General features: G+C 41.2%; 1 protein-coding gene and 1 long non-coding RNA gene across 2 annotated transcripts in view; one reads left to right on the plus strand and one right to left on the minus strand.

Moving 5' to 3' along the window:
• Window positions 1-12322: 12322 nt before the first annotated feature.
• On the minus strand, window positions 12323-20781 carry LOC133070224 (uncharacterized). The gene is made up of 3 exons (XR_009696105.1): window positions 20643-20781; window positions 20039-20197; window positions 12323-14385 (listed from the first exon to the last, which is right to left on the minus strand). It is a non-coding gene; the product is annotated as an uncharacterized LOC133070224 (long non-coding RNA).
• Window positions 20606-26669, plus strand: part of FAS (Fas cell surface death receptor) — a 31796-nt gene continuing 25732 nt past the window's right edge. Inside the window, exon 1 of the mRNA XM_061162130.1 lies at window positions 20606-20738. Within this exon, the coding sequence (XP_061018113.1) occupies window positions 20709-20738 (30 nt within the window). The 5' untranslated portion in view covers window positions 20606-20708. The remainder of the gene's footprint in view (window positions 20739-26669) is intronic.

Below are 26669 nucleotides of genomic sequence, written 5' to 3' on the forward strand. Positions count from 1 at the left end.
GAATGCAGGATATGCCGCTTAAGAAAAATTTTTGCCTTTGTGTACGTGGAGCTCACCAGTTCTTCCTCCACTCACAAGCAAAGTCATTACCTTATTCAAGCAGATCTATTCATCCAAGGAGCATTCCTCCAACCTCCACCTCTTAACTCCACTCTCCAGAAACATGCTGGAATCCTAGCAAAGTCACGTTGACCTGACTCTCCTCTCCTCTGAGTTCCCTTCTAACCCAGCAAATTGCCGAGTGTTCTCCAACTTCCATCACCACTTTAAAAAAAAAAAAAGTTTAAAAAAAATCTTTTGGCTCTGCCACAAGGCATGTGGGATCTTAGTTCCCTGACCAGGGGTTGAACCTGTGTCCCCTGCTTTGGCAGTGAAGAATCTTAACCATTAGCTTACCTGACAAGTCCTCCATCACCACTTTTATTCCAAAGTTTCCTTGAAGCTCAGGTCCCTGCTCCTGAGAAAGGGAATTTAGTTAGGAATTCAGGGACCATCTGAATAGAGCTGGTTCTAGCTAAAAACAACTCAGCCCAGCAGTGAGTCCTAGAGGGTAGAAAGGACACACACTGGAATATTAATATTGCATTGGGTAGTCCTAAAATTAGTTTGCACAGCTCTAGAATTTTCCACTTGATATTTATGAATCCAAAAATCAAATAGATATGTCTGAATGTGTCTGACATTGGGATTTTACCATCAAAAGACAATAAAATGTAATAACAAACTTTGTCCTTGGCTTACTCTTATCCATTAAAGGGGTAAATAGTAGACATCTTCCTGAGTGATAAGCCTGATCTTTAAGCACTTCTCATACAATTAGGAATGGGGCAGGAAAAGGTTTTTAGAGCACCTAGGCTGTCACCCTGCTTATTTAACTTATATGCAGAGTACATCATGTAAAATGCTGGGCTGGATGAAGCACAAGCTGGAATCAAGATTACCGGGAGAAATATCAATAACCTCAGATACGCAGATGACACCACCTTTATGGCAGAAAGTGAAGAGAAACTGAAGAGCCTTTTGATGAAAGTGAAAGAGGAGAGCGAAAAAGCTGGCTTAAAACTCAACATTCAAAAGACGAAGATCATGGCATCTGGCCCCATCACTTAATGGCAAATAGAAGGGGAAACAATGGAAACGATGACAGACTTTATTTTGGAGGGCTCCAAAATCACTGTAGATGGTGACTGCAGCCGTGAAATTAAAAGACGCTTGCTCCTTGGAAGAAAAGTTATGACCAACCTAGGCAGCTTATTAAAAAGCAGAGACATTACCTTGCCAACAAAGGTCTGTCTAGTCAAAGCTATGGTTTTTCCTGTAGTCATGTATGGATGTGAGAGTTGGATTGTAAAGAAAGCTGAGCGCCGAAGAATTGATGCTTTTGAACTATGGTGTTGGAGAAGACTCTTGAGAGTCCCTTGAACTGCAAGGAAATCAAACCAGTCAATCCTAAAGGAAATCAGTCCTGAATATACACTGGAAGGACTGAGGCTAAAGCTGAAGCTCCTATACTTTGGCCACCTGATGTGAAGCACTGACTCAGAAAAGACACTGATGCTGGGAAAGGTTGAAGGCAGGAGGAGAAGGGAACAACAGAGGATGAGATGGTTGGATGGCAGCAATAACTCGATGGACATGAGTTTGAGCAAGCTCCGGGAGTTGGTGATGGACAGGAAAGCCTGGCGTGCTGCAGTCCATGGGGTCACGAAGATTCGGACATGACTGAGCGACCAAACAACAACAAAGTTGGAGAAGGCAGGTGTTTTTCCTATTTTCACTTTACCTAGAGTTTAAAACTTCAACTGCTTAAATGAATATCTCACTTCTAAGTGTGTAAAATAACAGATGGTACATTTGTTTTTTATCCTCAATTGTTAATATGATGAAACAAGTACAGTTAAGGACAACTACAAACACAAAATGGGCAAACCCCATGTAGTATGTTTTGTAAAAGGTATCAATGTCATGGAGACATAGGATTCTGTCTCAATCATTGTCAACATGGCCCCTGAAATTTTTTGTTAGTATGTGAGTGTTTGGGTAAATAGAATAAGGTAAGAATGAATGGAAGTTATATTTCCTTAAATCACATCTGCTAAATGGTAAGACCCAAATTTCGTTACTTGACTCTTTCATTTCAGACCATTGGGTTTTATTTATTTATTTTCTGATGGGTTTATCAGAAGTAGAAGCAACAGTGCTAATAGGACCTTTGTATAATGAAGATAAGATCTACAGCATGTAGTGGCTTAACAATTTGTGCAATACTCCTCTTGTTAACCTTGCTGCATATTTTTCCCCTAGAAATAGCCAAGAATAAGTGTTTGGAGGGTAGTACTCTGATGATGAGATCTGTCGCTTAAATAGTTCCTTATTTATTTGAGCCAGATTTACAGTTCCTGGAGAACTAGGAGGCTGTTGTTCAGTGGAACTACTTATTGATTATACATTTCTAGTGAAATGAAACAAAGTCATCAACTGCTAACAAGAGGAGAGAAGCTTAAATTCAGTCATTGGCTGGCCTTCAGGCAGCAGGAAAATAAGGGACTATTATTATTTTTAATAGTGATTGATGTTTTTCTCTTTCTCCTTTCCTGACTTCTTTTGTGCTATGTAAATATTTTCTAAACATCATTTTAATGTATCTATTTTCTTTTTGGGCTTCCGTGGTGACTCAGATGGTAACGAATCTGCCCACAAAGCAGGAGACCTGGGTTCAATCCCTGGGTCAGGAAGATCCCCTGGAGACGGGAATGGCTACCCACTCCAGTATTCTTGCCTGGAGAATTCCATGGACAGAGGCGCCTAACAGGCTACACAGTCCATGGCATCACAGAATTGGACACGACTGAGTGACTAAGACTTCACTTCATTTCTTTTTAGTTATATCTTCTTGTACTATTTTTAAGCAGTTGCTCTAGAGACTACAATGTGCCTCCTTAAATAGTCACAATCCACATAGAGTTAATACTGTTTCACTTCATGGAAACAGTTGAAACCTTATAAGTGCATAAGTACTTTTATTCTCTCATCCTGTTACAATGCCTATTATAAACCCCATACAATCATATAATTTTTGCTTTAATATACTCTGCTTTATTTCTATTTGAGCATATGCACTGTCAAAGTGAGCACCTCATTTATCTTTTGATCTATTTCTAGACTGTCTCCAATATGTATTTGAACTGAGAGTCCTAAAGGCAATTTTGTAGTATTTCATGTGTTTTAGATGACTGATCCAAAGATTGTGTTTCTATGTACATGTGTTTGTAAGGGCTGAACTTTTGAAAAGAGCCATTGCAGGAGACTAAAGAAGAATGAACCCATATGGTGTTTGTTGTTGTTTTATTTTAAAATCCAACTTAGTAAGCCCTTGGGCTTTCCAAAAATAAATTTTAACTTCTAAATTTCATTTTTCTATTTTTTTCTTCGCTTCTCTTCCACTGACCATCCCCCTTCTTTCCTCTGTGTGACCCATGGAGTCAGAAACTCCTTATTTGGATAATTTCAGGTACAACTTTGGAGACAAACTCCAGGAAGTGGACCCTGGAGATGCAGTCTGACCCTTATGGGGTCCCACCCTTAGGGACCTCGAGGTTATCATCCCCATATGAACCGCAGCTTTAAGACAGACAGGAAGTGAAATGTCTTGATGGGGAGAGGGAGGTGCAGTCCCAGAGATTACCCCTTTCTAAAGAAAAATGTATCACTTCATCCTGATTCATCATTCCATCAAGTATTCATGGATGTAAGACGATGTGCCTGCAGGCCCCATTTAGAGTGCAGAGTACCCCCAAAGCTCTTTAACGGACCACTCTTTCTTCAGATACAAAGTGCTTAAAATGAACTGACCTCCAATGACTCTCATTCAATTATAGATATTCAGATAAAACCTCTATTCATTTTTGCAACTGAACCAAAGTCACCAGGCAATCTAGTGTTTGGCAGGCCAAATGCAAACAAGTATATATACATGTACCTGCATAATTACCTGTGTGTTTTGCATAATTACGTAAGCATGTACCTTCAGAGCTACAAAGTTTATTAAATTTTACAGCTGGGCCTAAAACAGGCATTAAGGTGAATTGTAAATGTAACCTGATTTAAGCCATATTTAATTTGGCTTGAATCTTCAGCAAAGAAACAAGGCTCTTAAGACCCTGATTTAAGAAACCAACAGCAAACAGAAAACTTGGTGTCTTTCACCTAATAGGTGTCCAAAGAATTTGTACTTGAAATTGGATGATTCGTGTGTCAAAAGAGAGATTGAGGCTAAAGCCCCACTCAATTAATTTGAAAATATGGAAAAAGCAATTGCCAAAGCATGTAATTTATTAAATGTTGGTAGTCTCCAAACTTCATCTTTAAAGTGGGGGGGACAAAACCCACTGAAATGTTGTGAAGTAATTAGCCTCCAACTAATAAAAAAATAAAATAAAATAAAGTGGGGGGAATGATATAGTTATTCTGACAGTGAATGAAATAACGCACACTGCTTAGTGCACTGTCTAGCATGTAATAGTGCTCAGGGCCTTCACTATTATCATGGATTGTATCAGTATCACATTAAATTGCCAACTAAAGTCAAAGTGAAACAGTGTTTTAAGTCATTGATTAAAAAGAAAAGATGACTTTCAAGCAGGAGCAATGATACTGCTTCTATGTTTTCTAAATCTCTGAACATGTGGGTATTTTAAGGCTCCTGAAGAAGACTGCCGAATTTATAAAAAGAAAGATGATAAATTGGAGACAGAAAGGACCCCCAAAGGTCAGCATCTGTGCTTCAGTGAGGTACTAGTCCTGTGGGTATTTTGTGCATGCTTAGTCACATCCAACTCCTTGTGACCCCATGGACTGCAGCCCACCAGGCTCCTCTGTCCATGGGTTCTCCAGGCAAGAATACTGGAGTGGGTTGCTGTTTCCTACTCCAAGGGATCTTCCTGACCCAGGGATCGAACCCTCATCTCCTGTGTCTCCTGCATTGCAGGCAGATTCTTTACCCACTGAGCCATCAGGGAAGCCTAGCCCCATGGAGGGAAACCAATTGAAAAAAAGATAAATTTGTGATTTTTTTTTAAGGAAACAGAAAACACTGAAAGTGTTTTGTTTGTTCCAGAGTAGACATAACAAAAGTTTTCCTGTCATTCCTAGTTTCCCAAAGCTCTAAGGCAAGAATCTCAGGTGGAAAGGCAAGAAAAATATGGAAAGCAGCACGCAAAGGGTGAGAACAGGGCCTTAGGAAAATAAATCCGTGGGCTCTGGGCTCACTTAAGTGGGGCCACATGTGCTTTCCACCTGAACTGTAAACTCCAAAGGGTAGGAAAGTTTCTTCAATTTTGTTCACTGCTGCATCTCCAGGATACAAACCAGTGCTGACCACACAGTGCGCTCTGAGTATTCTGGAACAAAAGCAAGGAGAGAAAGTGGAAGATACTACAGGGTTAAGGTAGTAAAAACCTGTCTTCTCTCCTTAGATTTGGGGAATGTAGCAGTATTAGTGTATATGTATAGTGTGTATGTGGGCTGCTCAGGAGGCGCTAGTGGTAAAGACCCCTCCTGCCAATGGAGGTTAGACATAAGAGATGTGAGTTCGATCCCTGGGTCAGGAAGATCCCTTGAAGGAGGGCATGGCAACCCACTCCAGTATTCTTGTCTGAAGAATCCCATGGACAGAAAAGCCTGGCAGGTGATGGCCCATACGGTCGCAAAGAGTAGGACATGACTGAGGCAACTTAGTACACATGCACAGATAATGTGTAGTTAGTAGTAGTTGTACTCACATGTAGTACTAACACGTGTGAATACTACACAATAATACAAAGTATGTAGTACAATACTATAGTGTGATGCCAGAGCACTACACAGTTGTAATTCAGAGAATTTAATTTAGAACCAGCATTTGTGACATCATTTGATTCTTCTTCTTTAAATTCTCAAATTAATTGCTGCCAAAATCTGAGCTCCTTCTCAAGCTTGATTCTTATGTCCTTTGTAGATTAGGACTCTATTATAGATTATTGATATTGTCATGGATTATTATTACTAATTTTATGATGTGAATAGATGGTATATAATTGATATATTAATTAACTATATTAATATTATCACAAAAGCAGAGTAAAGATGATAGGAAAGTATTTATTCTCAAACAGGTTGATAGGGTTGACAATATACTGGTTTATTTTGATAGTCATGCAAAAGACAAGTACATTGATTACTTTCAAGTAACCTTTCCATTGTACTGATCTTGAAGGAGGAAACAGACAGAGCTGGACTCGATCTTAGGCCAGGCTGCGAACATTAGGCTACACGCATGGTCACCCTCCCAATGGACTCTGAACTTTGTGCGTGGTGTCTATAGAAATGGCATACCAATGGAAAACCAGACCCCCCAGATAAAAGAGCCTCAGGACTTGTACTTGGACTCTCCGTTGCCTAAAAGAATATGCTAATTATCTCTGTAACAGAACAAAGTGGTAGATTCCATTATGTTTACTGGGACATGACCACAGGCCTATTGGTAAATATCCACTGTTTATCTAGTCTTGTGACACATGAATCATGGGTTAATTTTGATCGAATTTTTCACCTTGTCCAGACTAGTTTCAAGGAATTTGGGGAGGTGGGTTTGAGCAAGTACACTTAGGGTATATAAGGTTTTCACAAAAACTGGTCAGGGTCCTTGGCTAAGAGGAGACTCTGCCTTGGGCCCACCGGTATAATAAACTGCACTCCACTATCTGCATTGTTCTTCTGAGTGAGTTTGTTTCCCAGAACGCACGGCTACAACAATCTAATTAAAGATTTCGGTTCTCAAAGTCTGTAATTTTATAGCTAAAAAACACTTCCTCTTCAGTGATTTGAAAACGACTAACTGTAACAAATGCTGAATTCATTACAATTCAGTGACATTGTATTCTTATTTTAAAATGTATGTAATTTTAAATTAATATAATTGTATTCTCTTGACACTTTAAAATGTATATCTATAATTAAGGAATTATGTTCGGAAGAAAATGTTGAATAGGATTCTTTGAAAATGTTTCATTAAATAATGCAAAACATAAATGCTCAGGTACTTGGGAAGAGTTGAGGTTTGAAAATTAAATAATCATTTATTTTATCAAACATTATTAGTCCCTCTTAAAGGCTTAAATCAATACCAATGTTTGTAGAAGATGTTGACATTGTTTGAGATGCTTGACTTTGGTTTAGGGAGTTTTGCCTACGCCCCCCAGTTTCCTTTGAATAAGCAGCAAAATATTTTACTCTGAATCCCAAAGGAGAAACTTATTCCTGGCCCCTTCAGCATTAAGTGAATTAATACTTTTGAGGACTGAATTATTAAGAGGCTAAAAGAAGTGTCTATCTCCATTTCACAGAAATAGGTGAAGCTGAGAAAACATAACTGTCAGTACACTTGTCAGAACTCTACAAATCTGCACAAGCCTGTTTTCTGTGTACACTGAGAGCTTCTGCATACCTTCTCTGACCTGTCAGCAAGTGGAAGGAGAGGGAAAAGTCTGTTCTATTGGAACCAACTGCAACAGAAGGAAGAAATGAAAGCCATCAGGCGTGTGCTGACAGCTGATCTAGTCATCAGTCCTTTCACACTAAAGCTCCAGCTCACCCTACTGCCAGGGAACCGAGAAGTCTCAAGGTGTTCGGGGACCACTCTGGAAAGGGACTTTTATTAAAGTGGATCTTCTCTCCCACTAGGGCATCCTTGGTGGCTTGGATGGTAAAGAATCTGCCTGCAGTACAGGACACCAGGGCTTAATCTTTGGGTTGGGAAGATCCCCTGGAGGAGGAAATGGCAACCCACTCGAGTATTCTTGCCTGGAGAGGAGCCTGGTGAGTTACAATCCATGGGGTCACAAACAGTCGGATGTGACTGAGTGACTAACACTTTCACTTTTTCTCTCCCACTAACACATGGTAAATTGGGCCACCCCTGGCAGCAGCGGCTTCTCCATAGTCTTCTATGGTCCCTGAAACTAGAAGCACCCTTTCCTCCATTTGGATCTCTTGGTAATTTTGCCTTTCTTACACTAATAATAACACTATTAGGAACTAACACTCATCAGGAAATGACTATGTATCAGATTCTGTGTAACACATCCTTTCCATGAATTACCTGTACCTTCATAACAAGCATAGAAGGTACATTCTGTTAACATCTTTTTACAGATCAAACTAAAAGTTCAGAGAAACTAAGTAACTGCTCCATGCCCACCTACTTAATGGTTGTGGAGCCACAATTCAACTCCCAGAATCCATGCTATGACCCCATAGATTATATTGACTGCCTAGGTTCTCTAGGGGACAGGACCCATATACTATCCATCTCTACATCCTAAGTCTTCCTTTTCTACTGCTGCTGCAAAGACAGAGACTTGCCCAAATGTCAATACATAGTTTTGGAATTAAAACCCAGAAGTGAATTGGTCTTTGGTTTCACTCTGGGCGGGAGAACAGGCTGGCTTGTTGCGACTTCCTCATTGAGGGACATGAAGAGGTCACATAGCAATGTGAGTTAATCGAGAACAGAATTGAAGGTAGAAAGGTTTTCTCCCTATGCCTTCAGAAGTATAAACTACGTGAAAGGCAAACCATGGTTGATTGTCAGGGTAACCTAGAAAGTTCCTCTTCTCCCTCACCCTGTTTAATAAACCAAATCTATTTTCACTTGGCCACCCCATTGAATACACCCAGAATTCTACCATCTTCCATAAGACAACAATAAAGAAAGATCTTTAATACAAGTCAGCCTTTGAAAGTAGTTAGCATGGGAAAATGTGGTTTCTATGGACAAAAGGCTCAGTCCTGAGAACGTGATGGCACCCGACTATCTCCCAGAACTGAGGACACAGTATTTTCCCTGTCCTGATGTACATCTACACTACTCCACCTGTCCTTATGTCTCCTCTGCTTAATGGAGAAAAAGTAGGATGACCAGAGTGGAGTAAAGAGAAGGATAAAATGTGCATCCAAAAAATGGGCACTGGTGAGGGGAAAAAAAAAATGCTATTTTATGTTTAGGAACATGGTCCACTGTCTAAACCCCTGGAAAACAGAGAAGAACAAACACAATTCAAGTGATAGATTCTTTAGCTGATATTAAGCCAGTTCTAATGGGCTGCACTGATGTGTGTGCAGGGGGAGGGGTGGAGAGAGAGGGAGATGAGAGCTGAGAATAAAGGGAAGAAAAAAAAAATGGGGTCAGTGAATTTCCAGGCTCTGCAGCAGGGAGGTTTGGCAGCTCTGGCTCCTAAGGAAGCCAGGCCTTGTGATTCATCACAGACCAGATTCCTGCTGACTTCAAAGGGAGATGTTCAGGAGGAGAAGATGCCAGCATCCAGGAGGGAGGCCAAGTCTGGCCAAGTAATTGTCATGACCCCTGAAAACGTATGCTACTCAGCTAGAGATGATACTAAACTCTGGTTTGTGTAGCAGTCATCACCCTAGCAAAGAATGGGAAAGAGAACTTAATGGTCTCAAGCTGAGGCATCTCTCTCTTCCTCTCTGTCCCTCTGCATTTCTTTTGTGGATGATGACATTGTTGTTTATCTTAACATGTCTCAAAGCCCTGAACTTTGGGGAAGGACAGCATGGATATAATTCTTTTGATCTTTTTATCAAAAATCAGGGCAAAATTAAAACCTCATTCAATCAGAAAAGATTATAGGTGTTTGGCCTTATAATTTGCTAGCCATCTGGTCCTGACTCCACAGTCAAGTGACAGGTGACTCTGTACTGCTGCTGCTGATGCTGCTAAGTCGCTTCAGGCGTGTCCGACTCTGTGCGACCCCATAGACGGCAGCCCACCAGGCTCCCCCGTCCCTGGGATTCTCCAGGCAAGAACACTGGAGTGGGTTGCCATTTCCTTCTCCAATGCAGGAAAGTGGAAAGTGAAAGTGAAGTCACTCAGTTGTGTCCGACTCGTAGCGACCCCATGGACTGCAGCCCACCAGGCTCCTCCGTCCATGGGATTTTCCAGGCAAGAGTACTGGAGTGGGTGTCATTGCCTTTTCTGGTGAGTCTGTACAGAAACAGCTAAAGCCATTTCCAGTGTCTGCATCTTCACCACATACCTCCTCAAATGGTAGAAAGTGCCTAGGAGACTTTGAGGGTAGACCCTGACAGTATGGAATAGTAAAAGTTACACTTCCTACTTTTAAGGAGCTTCCAATCTAATTACAGACATTAACAGACAGAAGAAGCAAAACACAGCTGCAAAGTCTGTGGGTTCTGAGCGCGGCCAGATGGGCCCGAAGACTAATTGTGGGCTTGTTTCCACTTGAAATTTGACTTTTTTATTTTGTTCACTGCTTTCAATTTCCTCACCTTTGTGGTCTGGATGAAAATCAAAGAGTTCAATTTTAGACAAATGAACAGTTTGAGGTGATAAGTGGAAAATGAGAAGGAATTAAAATAGTGCAATGGGAAGGTAAACCTTAGTGGGAGAAAGAGGGGGAGATCTGAAAGTCATCTGGAAAGAGGGGATGGTCAAAGCTTTAGGGCATCTTTGAGAAAGTGAGGGGAAGAAATGCTGAGGAGAGTAGCAGGAGGTCAAGCATAATCAGGGTGAAGACAGATGGCAGGGAAGGAGGAGGACCAGAAGAGAGGTGTCTGGTGAACCGAAGGAGATAAGTGTTTCTCAGGCAAGGGGAGTCAGGGTTGACAATTACAATCATTCTGTAAAATCTGTTAAGGCAAGGACCACACCTGTTCAACTCACTGTTATTCCCAGGACTTAGTACAGCCCATGCCACAAAGCAGATACTCATAGATATTCATCTAATTAAGGAGATTGTTGGGATCCAGACTTAAGTTCAAAGCCTCCGTTCAAACACAGGAGTAAAGGATGCCCTTCTCTCAAGTAACTTGTTTTCTGATTTAGCAATGTATCTGGTGCTAAATAAAATCAAGTCCATTTTTAAGGCAAAGGTGAATCAGGATGGGGTAGAGTTCCACGTTGATATAGATTTATCCAAAATGTGGTTTTGTTTTGCTTTTTTTTAAAGATGATTTTCACAGATTCCAAATATGAAACTCAATATCATTCACTCTTCAAAAGTGGTGAGAAAGTTCTATGTTCTGAAAGGTCACAGTGGGTAAAGAAAGTCAGGGAAGGCTAGAGTTTTAAATTCTGCCTTCTGTGAGAAGCGGGATTTGGTGGATCAAAGTGGAGGAACTTTCACTTTCACAGTGCAGTTAACTCTTGACTAAAGGTTAGTAATGTGTCAATCATTGGGCTGAGAGAGGAAATACTTTTTCTGAAGAAATTGGCCAATGCTTTACCCTTTGTCATTGTGGTCTATGAACTTTCGCTATATTCACAACATGAAAAGTAGATAGGAAACTGTTTTGAAGGAGGGTTAGATTGGTATCTAAAGAAAAGAAAGAAAAATGAAGAGATGCAATCCTAGAGCGTGGGAAAGCCCCAAGGGAGGGTAAGGGAGGGACATTTCCCAATTCCCAACCAATGTCGCCACTGTTAGTAAGAACACAAAGAAGGAGACGGATGGGTGTGGCAGACATGAGGTTACAGGAAGAGGGGACTATGAGAAAGGTCAGGTGAGATGGGGAAAAGACTAGGGAAAAGTTACGCCAGGTATTTCAGACCCTTCCAGAAAGAGCTCCAGAGCCAGAGACTATACATCCTAGTCTATGCTCTGGTATATGAAAAGGCTTCAGATTGGTGCTGTATCAAAAGAAAGCAAAAGACAAACTCTCACTCACAAAAAAAAGGTAGGAAATATCAAGGTATTGGGCAAAGACAGAGCACAGTCTTTAGAGTCAGACAAACCTGAGTTCAGTGGACATGAACTTGAGCAAACTCCAGGAGATAGTGGAGGACAGGGAAGCTTAGCATGCTGCAATCCAAGGGATCACAGAGAGTCAGACATGACTTAGCAATTGAACAACAGACTTGAGTTCCTTACTTACCTCAGGAACTTGATCAAGGTACTTATTTATGTGAATAAGAAAAGTTAGTCTTTCCTCATAGATGTGGGTAGGAGAATTAAATGAGATAATATATGTAAAAGGATCTAATGCATAGTGAATGCTCAACTAAATAATCTATGCTGGTTTAGGAAGAAAGCAGCACATGGTTAAATGCAAGAAACAATTGTTTGGTTCGCATCCCAGCCCTACAATTTACTTCCTGTGTGACTACAGCAAGATTTTTAACCACTTGGGGCCTCACATTATTGCATCTATATAATGGGTATAAGAAGATCTATCTCTGAGGATTTTTATGGGCATTAAATGACATGATATTTATAGCCCTTAGCATAGTACCTGGCTTATATTAAATGCTCTAAATAAATGTGTTAGATACTATCATTGAAAGATAATCAAAAGCTGTACATGCACTAAATTTAACATAAAAAAAATCCTACATGAGAGATCCACTGTGGGTTATTTATTTATTTATTTATTTTGGAGAAGGGGAAAGTAAGACATAAAAGGCAGAGTATGTGCACAGAACTGTAAGATACATGTCCCCACGACAGAAATAAAGAAGGCAGAGATTCACTGAGGGGGGAATTCATGGACATTTATGGTCACATTATTCTGATTGGCTGAGGGGATCAGCAGGCTTCTGGCCAGTTTTCTTTCCGTTCAAGGAAATAAAAGTTCAGTATGTTTGAAAATGAACTAAGTTTATTCCTCCTTATTTTTCTTGATAGGAAGGATTTATTTATGTGGTCAGAGAAGGCTCGTTTCTGCTAAGTGAAAATTTGGCCTAGGGAGTATAATAGTAAGCTAAATGGAAACTGGATAAAAATATGCTTATTATGACATTATTTAATTTGTTGATATCCCTACATTCCCTACCTAATACCATGAAAGAAATTCTCAAATAATAATATAGTTGGTCAAACTGTTAAAAGTGGGGTCAGCTTGTCTGCCTCTGTCTGAGCTGGATCAATGGCTAGTTTCTCTGAGCTGGTTACCTTGACAACCCAACAACTCCTCTCCAGATTTGCCATCCACATCAGGGGTGTGCATATGAGAAATGCAGAATCTCGTGCTTCTCTTCAGACCTACTGCATCAAACCCTGAATTTTAATAAAATCACCAGGTGATTTATCTCTAATATTAAGATTTGGAAAGACTGAGAGTGTGGAGTTATGGCCACATAATCTTAATCATTACAGTCATCACTTCAATCCAATTAACATGGACAAGAGCTATGATAATTAGGAGTGAGTGGATATAAACAGCAACATTTCTTACTTGATAGATTTCACTCAGTGCAATAAAGAGTTCCCTTAGCTCATGAAATCTTAGGAAATAAACCTGAAATTTAAGAAAATAAAATGATGAAAGTATGACAGTAATCAACCAGAAACCATGTGCTCAACAGAACAACAAAACAATCAGGTTCTGTACTTCCTTAGAGTCGATTCAGCCTGGACTTTAGAACTTCACCTCAGCCACTTTATAACCAGGTGACTTTGGGTAAGTTGCTGCAACAAGTTTCTTATATCTGAAACGAGATGCTAACGGAACCTACTTCATGGACCTACAGGGTCTACTTTAAGTTACGAGGCTTAAATGAGTTAGTATGAATGCAAAGAACACACAAATGTCTGTGTCAAGATTAGTTATTATTAAGCATTAGACATTTTAATATTATTAGATATTATTATGAATAATGCCTTAGTTTTGTTGGATTTCACAGTTCCCTTCTCTTTTAAACAATTTTTCCCAACATATTTCCATGGTTTAAATAAAAATAAATTTGAAGAATAATCTTAGAGTATTGATAAGCCCCTTGGATGACTTGGAATTTCCAAGACTTCACAGCCAGGTGAGTGGAAGATGCCTGCTTTGGGTCTGTGCTCAGTCCCAGCCTCTCCAAACCCCAGCAGACTCATAACCACTACAACACAGGAGTCTTTTAAAGAACCATCCTTCCCAGAGGGCAGTGTGTGTATAGGAGGAGAGGATGCTTAGAAATGTAAAACTATTTTAAATAGTTTATCTATGACATCCTCCCTTTTTGGGCATGTCTCATTACGGGTTTGAACAACTTGATCATAATCATCGAGGCACATACAAAGCAAGTTACTAAGATCTTTGTTCTTCGTCAATACCCATCTGATAGACTTGAACCAGCAAATGAACTATGGATATGGCACAAACTGGGCATGTAATTTGCATTTGGTTCTTAATGAAACCTTTGGGCCAGTCTAAGTAGTCAAGTCACATATGAAGAGATCTGATCAGAGCCAACAACAGATGATCATGGGATCAAAAAATCTGAGCCAATGATTTCTTTTTAGTTCTTTTCCAGAAGGTTTAAAATATACCTTCCTTTGTGGAGAAGCCAAGATGAGGGGCTGCAGGCCACGCTTATGCTCCAACCTAGTGAAGAAGGAAAAGCAGTACAGGTAAGTAAAAGGATGCTGATGGTGATAACTTTGGGACCAGCCTGTGTATGTTGTCATCCATAAAAGGTGCTAGCAATCCAAGAGGTTTTGAGAGGACATTTGCACACCGCGAAAGTTAAAATAAAGTTGCAAAATTCAAGACTGGCTTCCAAGCAAAGCATTATGCTGAAAGTGCTTAGGCTTACCAGGTGAGAAAACTGAGGCTGAAAGAGGTTAAAACTTCTCACAGCTGGTGAAGGAATTCATTTAAATCCACGGGCCTATCGTCCTCACTCTTCTGTATTAGTTGACGAAGGCCATCTTCTGCAGAAAACCATCTACATCCTTCTCTTCATGTGCTCTGTGCTCTAAATTAGCCTACTGTTCCCCTACCGTCTCTTTTCTAATACCTTACTCCGCATTCTATCTCTAGCTTTACAAGACTCTCTGTAACCCTCCTTTATCTCTCATCCATCATCTCCCTTGAGCTCTCACTTAGCCTGTTCTAATGGGAAAGGCTTGGGCCTTTCCCAGGGCTTCCCCCAATCTCATCCCTCCAGCATTAGGTGGGGCTTAAGACGCAATGACTGCCCCGGACTCCATACTGCTCTGACACCTCTTGATGTTGATATTATTACCCAGGTTTGCTGGTCGTTTTTCTGGTGGTCATTTTGGAGGCAGAGAGGAAGGCTAAAACAGAAAGACTTTCATGCCTTATGTCAGCCTTTTCAGTATCCTTACCACTGGTGGTTTGGGAAACATTTTTAGTGGTATGAGGGCAACTATTTTGTTTCAATAGTTATTTTTACAGATACCTTCTATCTTTGGTAATGAATGCTGATTTTCCATTTACGGTTACAATGTAATGCTCTTTTTTTTTTTCTATTTCTATAACATCTATTTTTTAATTTATTTTTTAATTGGAGTATAATTGCTCTACAATTTTGTGTTAGTTTCTTCTGTACAACAATGTGAATCAGCTCTGGGAATACATAAACCCCACTTTCTTGAGTGTTCCTCCCACCCACCCCCATCCCACCCCTCTTGGAGCGCCCAACTAAGCTCCATGTGCTATACAGTAACTTCCCAGTAGCTATTTTGCACATGGTAGTATATATATGTCAATCCCCATCTCCTAATTCATTACACACACATACACACCCTCGCTGTATCCAGAAGTCCATTCTCTACATCGTCCTTGTACAGAGAGACGTAAGTCAGAAAGAGAAAAACAAATACCATGTATTGACACATACATATGGAAGGTAGAAAAATTGGTACTGATGAATATCTGCAGGGCAGGAATACAATGTAACATGTTATTTTAAAAATAAATTGCTTAAGAAACAATGCAAGTTGATTTTATATATGTATATTAGTTAAATGAAAGTACAAGTGGACCACAGAAATAGCAAAAGGTAGACTGAGGTTTAAGAAATTTTGCCTCAAGATAAGCCTCAAATCTCATATGCCCCAGATTAGCTCTTCTTGAAAAGTGGCCCCTATCTTTGCATGTGTGGTTTGGAACACCTTGGATGGGCCCACTTCTGGTCTGTGGATTCATAGAAAATCTGTGCTTTCAGGGCACTCAGGGAAGGAGTGTCCAATTGGATTACAAAACCAGGACCTACAGAAGAACTGTTTTCTTCAACCACTTGCTGCTCAGAGTGCACTCTGCATCTTACCCACTACCGTCTTTAGATCGTCCCTGTTGGCTCAGTGGTGAAGAATCCATCTGCCAATGCAGGAGATGAGCGTTAAATCCCTGGGTTGGGAAGATCCCCTGGAGAAAGAAATGTCATCCCACTCCAGTATTCCTGCCTAGGAAATCCCATGGACAGAGGAACCTAGTGGGCTCTAGTTCATGGGGTCACAAAAAGTCAGATACAACTTAGCAACTGAGCATGCACACTGGGAACTAAGATCCTACAAGCTTTAGGCTCACTGAGCCTGCACGCCGCAACTACTAAGCGTTCTCTGCAGTCCGTGTGCCACAACTGGAGAAGCCTGCATGCCGCAACAAAGATCCTGTGGGCTGCAACTGAAGACCTGACTCTATCAAATCAGTCAATAAATATTAAACAAATAAATGCTCTTTAATCCATTGTCTTTTTCAAGTTCTTGCTCAAGAGGTAGGCTGATATATCAGGTTTCAAGGCAGAACACATTGGGAGATTGAGGAACTTGCTCCATATCCCAGTGGCCAAGCTTTCCAGCTTCTGTCTGTCAGGCTCCAAGTATTTGCCGCGGGCTGGACCTTCAGGCCATGATCACACTAATACCGGAAGTAGCATAGGAAAGCAGTTGTAAGCTACTGAACTTGTCTGTCTTTGCACCTGAACTGTGACCCCAATTAGCAACCTGTCCTGTGAACACACCTCATTTAGGAAGAGCAATGATAAAGTAGTATTTATTGAATGTGCTAGGTGCTTTGTATACATCGTGTCTTTAATCCTGGAAGAATGTTCTCATGTAGATGAAAATGCCTAGATAATCAGTTCACAGATTCTCTCTCTTCTTTCCTCCATTTCCCAAGAACCCAAATATATTTTTATTTGAATGAATCGAAACCTTGTTCAAGTTGCTTCATCGTTTGGTTGATGTGGTATCTGGCACCCTCTAGTGACAGAAAGATTCTTTGGTAGAAGTGATGTTCCTAGATCTTCAGCCATCTCTACAGGCTTGTTTAAGACCATGTCCTTACTGAAACTGTAACAGTCTATTTTTAACAACTAATTTTGATAACAGAGGATTTCTTATACCAATTATAAGCTCTGATGACCTACTTGTTAAGGCTCTTTTTAGCTCTAAGACTGTGACTTAAACAAACGTTGAGACTGTATTGAGAAGGGTAACTGTGGGTAGTCTAACTTTCGATTTCAGGACTAAGTCGATTCTGGACTCAGGCGACACTATCAGGCTTGGCCCTTCAGTGTGGTTTGTTCTCATCAGGGGTTGACTCTGCCTTCAGCTCTGGCAGGAGCAACCTCATCAGTTCTGTACCACAAGTATTTCCACTTCAAATACAGTGGAAAAAAGACAAAGAAGAGCGTGTGTCCCACTGTTTCCTGGAAAGCTCACAACAGAATGTGATGTGCTGGTTGCATTAACCAAGTAGGGTTCCTTGTCCTCCTCTCCCCCACTTTACATACACACACAGACGCTAGGATCGGTGTCACTGCTGTGGTAATGATTAATCTTATGTGTCACCTTGACTAGGCCACAGGATCCAAAGACTTGGTACTTCTCTAGGTATTTCTTAGATGAGATTGATATTTAAATCAGGAGACTTTGAGTAAAGCAGTTGCCCTCCATAGTATGGGTGGGCCTCGTCCTATCAGTTGAAGGCCCTAAGAAAAGGACTGGCCTCTCTTGAAAGACAGGGAATTTTGCCAGCAGATGGCCTTTGCAATTCTCCCTTGGGTCTCCAGCCTGCTAGCCTACCTGGCACATTTTGGAGTCGTCAGCCTACATAATCACATAAAACAATCCCTTACAACACATCTTTCTCTCTCTCTCTGTTTATATATAGGTCTATGTAAAAATAGATAGATAGATATAGTTATATAAATCTTGGTATCCATGGCTAATCTGTATGTATCCTACTGGCTTTGTTTTTCTAGAGAACCCTGACTAATGCAACCACGTCAATAGCTAAGAAGACGGAAGAGGAACAAAGGCAACTTGGAAGATGTTGTTACCAGGAAGAAGGGGAGAAGATGCAGAATAAACAATCATGAATGTGCACTACAGATGGGGGTTATTAAAATCAATTTGCTGCTATTTAGTAAGAGAGTTTTTGTTGACAAAAATTTTAAAACTTTAGGGGAGAAGAAATAAAAAGTCTTGGTGGTAAAAGGGTATTGGGGGTTTTCTTCCTCCCAGCTTTTTAAAATAAGTAGATATATGTTTAAATGTTATTCAGAATGAAAAGTTCAATGGCAAGGATTTCTTTAGAGTAAAGCAGCAGGCTTTAACTTACACAGTATGGATTGAGTAAAATCAGGATGGTTGTCCAAAGTGTCTCCCACATCTGGTGGAGTGCCCGGAAACTCTATTATTAAAATTGTATTTCTTTGCCCTTGAAGGCCTGTAAAAGTGTGTTATTAAAATAAACTTTTAAAGATGTCTGAACTGTTTCTTCCAGAACACCAGCATTCATCAGATGTTCATTCAGGAGGTGTTCTTCAAAGAACTCCATAAAGAAGACAAAGAAGCCTGGGGAGCAGTATAGATCACAGTTCCATCTTAGACAGTCAGAATGTATATTAGCATATTGAGGGCTCAGAGAACTCTTAGATTAGGAGACCTGTTTAAATTAACCCAGAATTTTCTAAAATCATTTGATCATGTAACACATTTCTTCCCACAAAGTACCTATTACTATTTCATTAAAATTAAGGGTTAGGTGTGTGTGTGGAGTGGGGGAGATTTGAGGGGAGTTAGAAAGAGGAATGACTCAGGAGCAAGAATATCTAAGTTTAATTCCTGGATCTACTATTTACTAATTAAACTGTCAATGTTGCTTAAACTTTTATGGTTACAATTCTTTATAAAGCAAATATAATAATTAGCCACCTCACTGGGCTAAAGTGGCAAATATTAGGTATGGAAGAACCATTTGTGAAAGTTTTTGACTTATGATTCACTCTCAAGAGATGTTGATTTTGTCAACTGTCTCGCTCTCCTCCGTTCCTTCCTCCCTCCTTTCTTGCCTTTCTTCTTGTGATTTTTTTTATTTCAATAAACTCCTAATTTCAGAATAGTTTTAAACTTACAGAAAAGTTGCAAAGATAATACAGAGTCTCCATATGCCAGCCCCTCTACACCCCTCCCCCCAACCTCCCACCATTCACTTCTTTTTGTGTCTGTTTTGGGTTGGGAACTGTAGGAGCAGGACTGGTCAGCTAGGATCTTCTTCACGGCACTAACAATCTGCTGGGCAGTGAAGCAGGGGACAGATAAATCCACACCTGTAAGACAGGGCCATGAGTGCAGAGCAGAAAACAAGGAGAGTGAAAGCAGTTAGGAGGAAAGCATTCAGCTCCTAACCTTGAATTGGGAGTCAGGAAGATCTCCCAGACGAAAATGTTTTGAAAATGTCTTCAGAGAGGGATCCGGATGGATGAGGGATGAGCCAGGCAAAGGTTGGGGGGTCGGGGGGCGGGTAAGGAGAGTGTTCCTAACCGGATACAGCCAAAGGGCAGATGGACAACACAGCGCAGGTGCAGAGCTTCGTGGAGTATGCCAGAGAAATACTGACCATTTCACCGGTTCCCAGCTTACCACCTAATTCAGAATCACGCTCATGAAGGATGTCATTATACATACCTTCTTCTGTAAAACTGTTGCAAAACTGGCTAACCGGAATAATCAACTTTTCCAAAACAATAGTGACTTCGAGCTGTTAACCAAAGCACTAAAGAATACTTTTTTTTTTTTTTACTATAAAGAAAATTGGCCAGGAAATAATGAGTAACAAAGGAGGGGAAGTAATTGTAAGTTTTTAATCATATAGCGGGAGCTGTGTGATTTGTCTTAGGAGTTAGCTTTGTACTCCTCGTGAGAATAAAATATAAAGGGTCCTCCCTCTTCGGAATCCCCACAGCACAACATCTGAACCTGTGCCTTGGAGAACTGCCACTTACAGAAACTCGTCCGGGGTTCCTGTGAGCCTCTAACGTCGACACCACGGCACAAGGAGCCGAGCCAAGGCTGGGTCTCCTCTGAGAATCCCAGCAGTCAGCCGAGGCTCCTGCTCCGAGCAAGACCTGTGCGCTCCGCACTTCAGTCCTCCCCAGCTGAAACTGCAGAAGAGTTTAGAGAGGACACGGGGCCCATTCTCAGGATCCTCACCTGAACCCGAGCATGCCAGTCGATCGCGGAAACGCTCCCAACGGGGAATGCCCGCTTGTGCAACAAACGCTGGCTCTTTCCCCGCTCCCCGTTCAACACCCCGGCCCTCACCCCACCCCCCACTCCAGGCTCCGGGTTGCAGAATCAAAGGCGCCCTCCCCTACCCGGGCGTTCCCCAGCTAAGCTTCCTCCTCCAACCCCCACCCCCTGGCTCCGGGGACGTTTCTTTTGGTCTTTTCAAATGAGCCACCAACAGGTGTTCAGACACGCTGCTGGAGAAAGAGGAAAGCGTCCCGAGAGTAACAGTGCGTGAGCCCCCGGGGCGGACCCGGGAGGGGCGCACTCTTCCAGGCCGGCTGGAGCGCGGGGTGGGGCCAGTCGGGGCTCACTTCTCACCGGGTGCGTAACTCGCCCTGGTGCCGGTTGGAAAGGCTCCTTCACTTCGGCGATTGCTCCACAGCCATGTCCGGGAACGGGGTTCTCCTGTCACTGGTGAGTCGTCTCTGCTCGGCCACTGGGCTGGCGGGGGGACGCGCCCTGGGGGCGGCCGGGGGGGTGCGCGCGTGGGCGGCGGACTTGGCCGGCTAGCTCCGCATGACTGCTAGGATTTCTCTTGAGGGCGAGGTCTCAGGAAACCAGGCTACTCGTTTTTCTTGGGGCTGGATGCGAAGCTGCGAGCCCGCGAGGCAGGCGGAACATCCCTGGGAACGCGGTTTGCGGCGCCGAGGGGGCCGGCGCCGGGGAGGTTTGGGGGTCGCTGCAGGGAGAGCCCCGTCTGAGGCAGGAAGGGGTCTTTTGGACAAGTCCTTGCAAGTCTCGCTAAGGCTGTGCTATGAACATTTGCGCCCCGGGGCGGTGAGAACTTGCACTCTCGAAATTGATAATACAAGTTTTTCCAACACTTCCCAACTTTAGGGAATAAATCAGCCTCGAGGCAGTGGTTACACCGGAGGCTTTGGACCGCACCGTTTCTTTCTTGAAAACGTTTTCTTGGGGCTGAATGCGCCTTAAAGAGACTTGTTTACCTTTTTACCGCTACACAGAAAAAGAAACTGTTTTGTTTCCCTTCCGGGAATCCCTCTCCTTGAGAGTGTGAGTCACTATCTCAGGTTTGCCCTTTCCACCCCACCCCCTCTCTCTCTTCCGTTTTTTTGTTTTTTTTTTTTTTTAATTTTTAATTTTAAATCTTTCATTGTTTGCTGGACGGGAGGCAACCCTCGCCCGGTTGCTCAGGCGGTGGTACCTGCTGCCACCGCGCACGCGCTGTACTTGGCCCAGAAGCCTAAGCCGCATCCACCTCTTTTGGAGAGTCCCTACCTCAGGCTTGGTGACTGTGATCGAAGACCCTGGCCTCAAGGGGTTCGTGTGGGTTCCGAACTCTCTGAAAACCAGTGGATTCTTATTTGCTGTGCCTCATCGATGTGCCACGCAGTGTGATAGGAATGTTTATGAGTATGATCTCACTTTCTCGCAGCAGCTGCGCAGTATCTCCATCTTACATATGGCAAAATGGGGTTCAGACAGCTTACATAAGTCGAGTCCAAACAGTAAGAGGCAGGACTGAATTTAAATCCAATTTAGATCCCTTTCCAAAGCCTGGGGGGTGGGGATGGGGGTATCGACCACACCTATGTCCAGAGGACACCAAGGGTTGGAGAAAAAAAAAATCGATGTCTGGAACCGTCTTATGGTTGGAAAAAAAATTCTTCCTGGTCCTTTTGGAAGTGATGTACGATATTTGGGCTCCTTTAGAAATTTTCTTTGAGAAAATTTGAGATTCAAAGTTGGGAAACCATTTATACAACCTCAGATCACATTCTTCCTTACCATGAACCACTGCCTTATTGCAGTCTTGGTTGCTTTGACAATCTCTTAGGTCTTGGAACAACAATTCTAACAAGTATAGCAAAATTATCAAAGCCCAGAGCTACACTTTACTTTTATAGTAATACTATAGCATCTCTACCAGGGGTGCCTGTTTAAAGCACCAGGGAAACTGCTTTTCTGAAAGAATGCACACGTATTCATACATACATATGTGCAAATACAGACTTATATTTATTTGTATATGCATATTATAATATCTATGATATATATTAATCATTTATTATTGTTATATGATATAGAGCCTCAGAAGTGAATGTTTATTGAATAAAATGTGTCAGTACAGATGTGTAGAAAGAAAAAAATCTGATATAACTGTATCACCTAGATAGTCCTGTTTACACTTTGTAGTATATCCTCTATTTCCCTTTTCTTGGGTTTAGTTACACAGAATCCTGCCCTGCCCCCATCAGGCCCAGCATCACGCCTCTGTTCTTAAAGTTTCCACACCATTCTGTCACCTTGTGTGTCTCCAGAAAATGCTTGCTTTTATGACTTAACACTTAGTGGGGCTTACTTACTAGTCGCAAATAAATTAAATCAATTAAACTGAGGCGTGAGTGCTAACTACATGGAACACAGAAGCAAATTTAGTTCAGCCATGTCAGTGGACTGTAAGTGGATGGGAGGGAGCAGCCAGACTTTCTTTTTTCTTCTTTCTTTCTCTAGTCCTCTCATCTCTAGTGTGATCTGTCATCAGCAAATAGCCCATCCTTTACCTCTTTGCTTCTCTTTCCATCTTTCTTCCCTCTTGAAGTTAGCTTTCTCTCTCTTTAGTTTCTGGGCATCATTCGGATACAGAAGAAAAGGCACAGTTACTTTAGAAATTTCTGTAAGAAATAGCTGTGAGCACTGCTGCTGCTTCTTTTAATAGCACATAGTTCTGATAGCTTTTGTTTTGTGCTATTTAGGTCTATGGTTAGGCAATTACTAGATAGCCATTTTCCTGTCCTTTATTTCTTGGAGTTTTCAAAATTATGGGCAAGGGAAAGGAGAGGGCAGCTGAAAAAGAAGCTGGTGTATTTAAAGGAGAGCTTTGAGAAGAAAATAAAGGACAGTTGTTCAATTTGTAATTTAATAATTTTCCCATAAACCAGGCTAAGAAGCAAGAAATAGGTTGTGGTGTGTTTCTGTTTATTGTTGTTTTTAGCAGGTTTTCCTTATCTCATGGTGGACTTGAAAATTCTTTTGAATAAAATAATATTATGAAATGTAATTTAAAACATTAACAACCAGGATGTAAAAACACACATTGATAAAAGATGGCAAGATTGGGAGGCAAAAATGAAATTGATATTTGAAGATCCTCAGGACTTTCACTGCTAGCTTCAATTAGATGAATGAAAACTCTTCTATTGTCCAGCTCCATAATACAATTACCACCCTTAGTGGCAAAACTAGAGTTTAATTTAGCAAAGCAGTTTTTACTCTTGCACTGAGTTTATAGAAGGAGAAAAGTGAGATAGAGGCAAAGAGGACTCAGGATTTTGATGTTGTCTCTAAGTAAGTTTCTTTGGAACACTAAACAAGTAAGTTGCTTCTAAATAGTTCCTAAGAGTGGACATGTCCGCATTTCAAAGGAACCTCTCTGAAGGCTACTAGCACTATACCACAACTGCTAAGCAGTAATCACTTTCTAAGAGATGATCAAAAACCTGAATAAGGAAATCCCCCACTTGAAAACCCCTAATGAGTTAAGTGCCTTTTGGTAAATTATCTTGGGTTCCAAAAGTCCCTTAAATGAGCACATGTTTTGTAATAGGTACTAAAGACTTATTGACTTATGATGAAAAGTAACAATATAAAGGTAATAACATGTATAGCTTGTTACCAAAAAATTATTTGCAGAATCACTGTAAGTACCTTAATGGACAGTAGTGTATTCTTTTTGCTATGTGCTTGGATCTATTTACAAAAGTGGGAAAACAGTATTTAACTACTTATTAAGTCCTTTCATTTCCTGGAAGACCTTTGCTTTGAAATGAAATAGATAAAATGAATAAACAAAAATGAAATAAAGTAGTGTATCTTTTGTTTTGTATGTAATTGGATTCCTAACACCAATTGAGTATCTTCCATTCAGTCTTAATCAGGAACAAATAATTCAAATGTACTTGCCTACTTTTATTTTCTTTGATGTGAGAGTATGAGTAGTAAGACCCAAATTAGAAAGTTGATCATTGTAAGACTGTTAACTTCACCTTCCTCAGAAGGAAACGGGCTGGTTCTCCTCTTTGATCACAGTTCCCTTCTTGATTTGGAATGAGCTTTTGTGCAACTGAGCCATCCCCATCTATGGACCAGTTAGAATCAGCAGCCATTGCTCTACTGGACACCTGGCTAGAGACCCACTAAGTGGGGGGTGATAGTAACTTTTGTATGAAATTATGCATTTTGATTAAGGCTAGTCTTATAAATTAGCAGTCTGACTATAAACTCGTTCGGCGGATGTACTCAGCCCAGCAAAGCAAGCAAACCTGCTGGATGTAGGTATTGTTAAGCTGTGAACTGGGATGAACTTGGGAAATTAGAATAAACTTTTTTTGGAGTCATTAATGTCAGGCTGTCCTATAGTTGAGTGATACTGCATTGTAGATTTAGTCTCCTCTGTGTTCTGGGACACCATAAAAATATAACCTGTGAGAATCGTCAATACTTTTGATTTCTGAGATCAGAGATCTTGGGAAAAAGAGAGAGAGATAGAAAGAGAGAGAAAATGTAATCAGAACATGTGGCATAAGGTTCCCACCCCTTGCTGAGGTTTGAGCTTTGGTTTTTAGCCATCTTCACAAAAGGATCTTTGTACCTCATAGACTGTTTTTTCATATGAATGTCTGTCTTAGGCGTGATTTCAAAAATTGGGCTTACATTGCCCCAGACTATGTTTTTATTTTTTAATATTTATTTATTTGGCTGCACTGGGTCTTAGCTGCAGCATGCAAGATCTTTAGTTGGAGCATGTGGGATCTAGTTCCCTGACCAAGGATCGAACCGAGGATCCAATCCAGGCCCCTTGCATTGGGAGCATGGAGTCTTAGCCACTGGACCACGAGGGAAGTCCCCACCCCAGACTGCATTATGTCTATGCTGCACTGTCTTGACACATACAGAATGTATATAGGCAGGTATGTATTTTTAATATTAGTTGCCCCATTTAAATGTTGGAGGATGTTGGTTTCTCTTGAAAAATGAAAGGTCTGGACCCACATGCCACCTGGTCCCCACCCTCCTGGATCAGGAGGCTGCCCCTTGGGTCCAGGTGTCCCTCTCCACTTTGACAGCCCTGCCTACGCTTTGTTGTCTGTTCCTCCTGGATGCTTTATTCCTGTGACCCCTCTGGGCATTTGAGATTTCTTGGGCTCAAGTTTAGGACTCGGTAATCCTCCCATTTCCTCCACCAAAGATGACTTCTCTTCCTTTCAGGCTTATTTTTAGAAGGGTCGTTATTTCTCCATGAAAAGTCAAATTCTGATTGGCAAGTGCAGAGCACAGGGGCTGTTGGTCTGTAATACTTTTCTCACATGTCAATGTACTCATCTGCTAACTTCAGATTTCACTTCCTCCAGCCCTGAAGACCTTCCCAGGTCTTCAGCTGGGAGGAGCAGCAAAATAACCAGGGTTATTAGATACTAAATAACAAGGTTGAGCATAACCATGAGGAAGCCCCATTCTCAGAGATCCTGATTCTGTAGGTCTGTGTTGGTACTGAAGCATTTCTTATTTTTAATGTATCACTGTGTATGTGTGTGCTGAGTTTTGTCCAACTGTTTGTGACCCCGTGGACTGTAGCCTACCAGGCTCCTCTGTCCTTGGGATTTCCCAGGCAAGAATACTGAAGTGGGTTGCCATATCCTTCTACAGGGGATCTTCCTGACCCAGGGATTGAACCTGCATCTCTGTGTCTCCTGCATTTCAGGTGGATTCTTTACCTGCTGAGCCGTTGGAGAAACCATCACTACATAATTCTAATGTTTTTCAGGGTTTTGAGGACAGTTTTTCTAACTCTAGCACAAAACCCCAAATCTAATCCCAAATAGAATTCTCTAGGTTTCCTTATTCTATTTTATTTATGACTTGATTCAGTCAGGAGTCTAACTAATCACTTAATCTACTGACTTTACTATCTCTCTCCTGGTCTTCCCAGAAACCAGCCTTAAGAATGAAGACCTTACTGGAACAAGATTACCTTGTGTGTTTTTATTTACACACAAAAAATAAGAATGAATGAAATCTTCACTTATCTCCTCAATACTGAAAATTTTTTGTGTTTAGAAAATTTAGAATACTTGTTTTTATTTCAGTTTTCCAATAATGCACCTACTACAAAATACCATCACTATTAATATTATCTCACTTTCTATACAAATATATTAGAGATGCATTGAACAATCAGAAATGGTGGACTATTAATGGTTTTTTAGAAGTTCTTTTTCCTAAAGTGTTGATAAGTAACTAGAAGTCTGAAAAGGGAATGACCAGTACTCATCTGTTGTTATAGTTATGTCCTGGACAGTAGGGGACAGTGAGATTTCAACTTCA

Source organism: Dama dama, chromosome 15 (genome assembly GCF_033118175.1).
Source record: "Dama dama isolate Ldn47 chromosome 15, ASM3311817v1, whole genome shotgun sequence".
Taxonomy (NCBI): domain Eukaryota; kingdom Metazoa; phylum Chordata; class Mammalia; order Artiodactyla; family Cervidae; genus Dama; species Dama dama.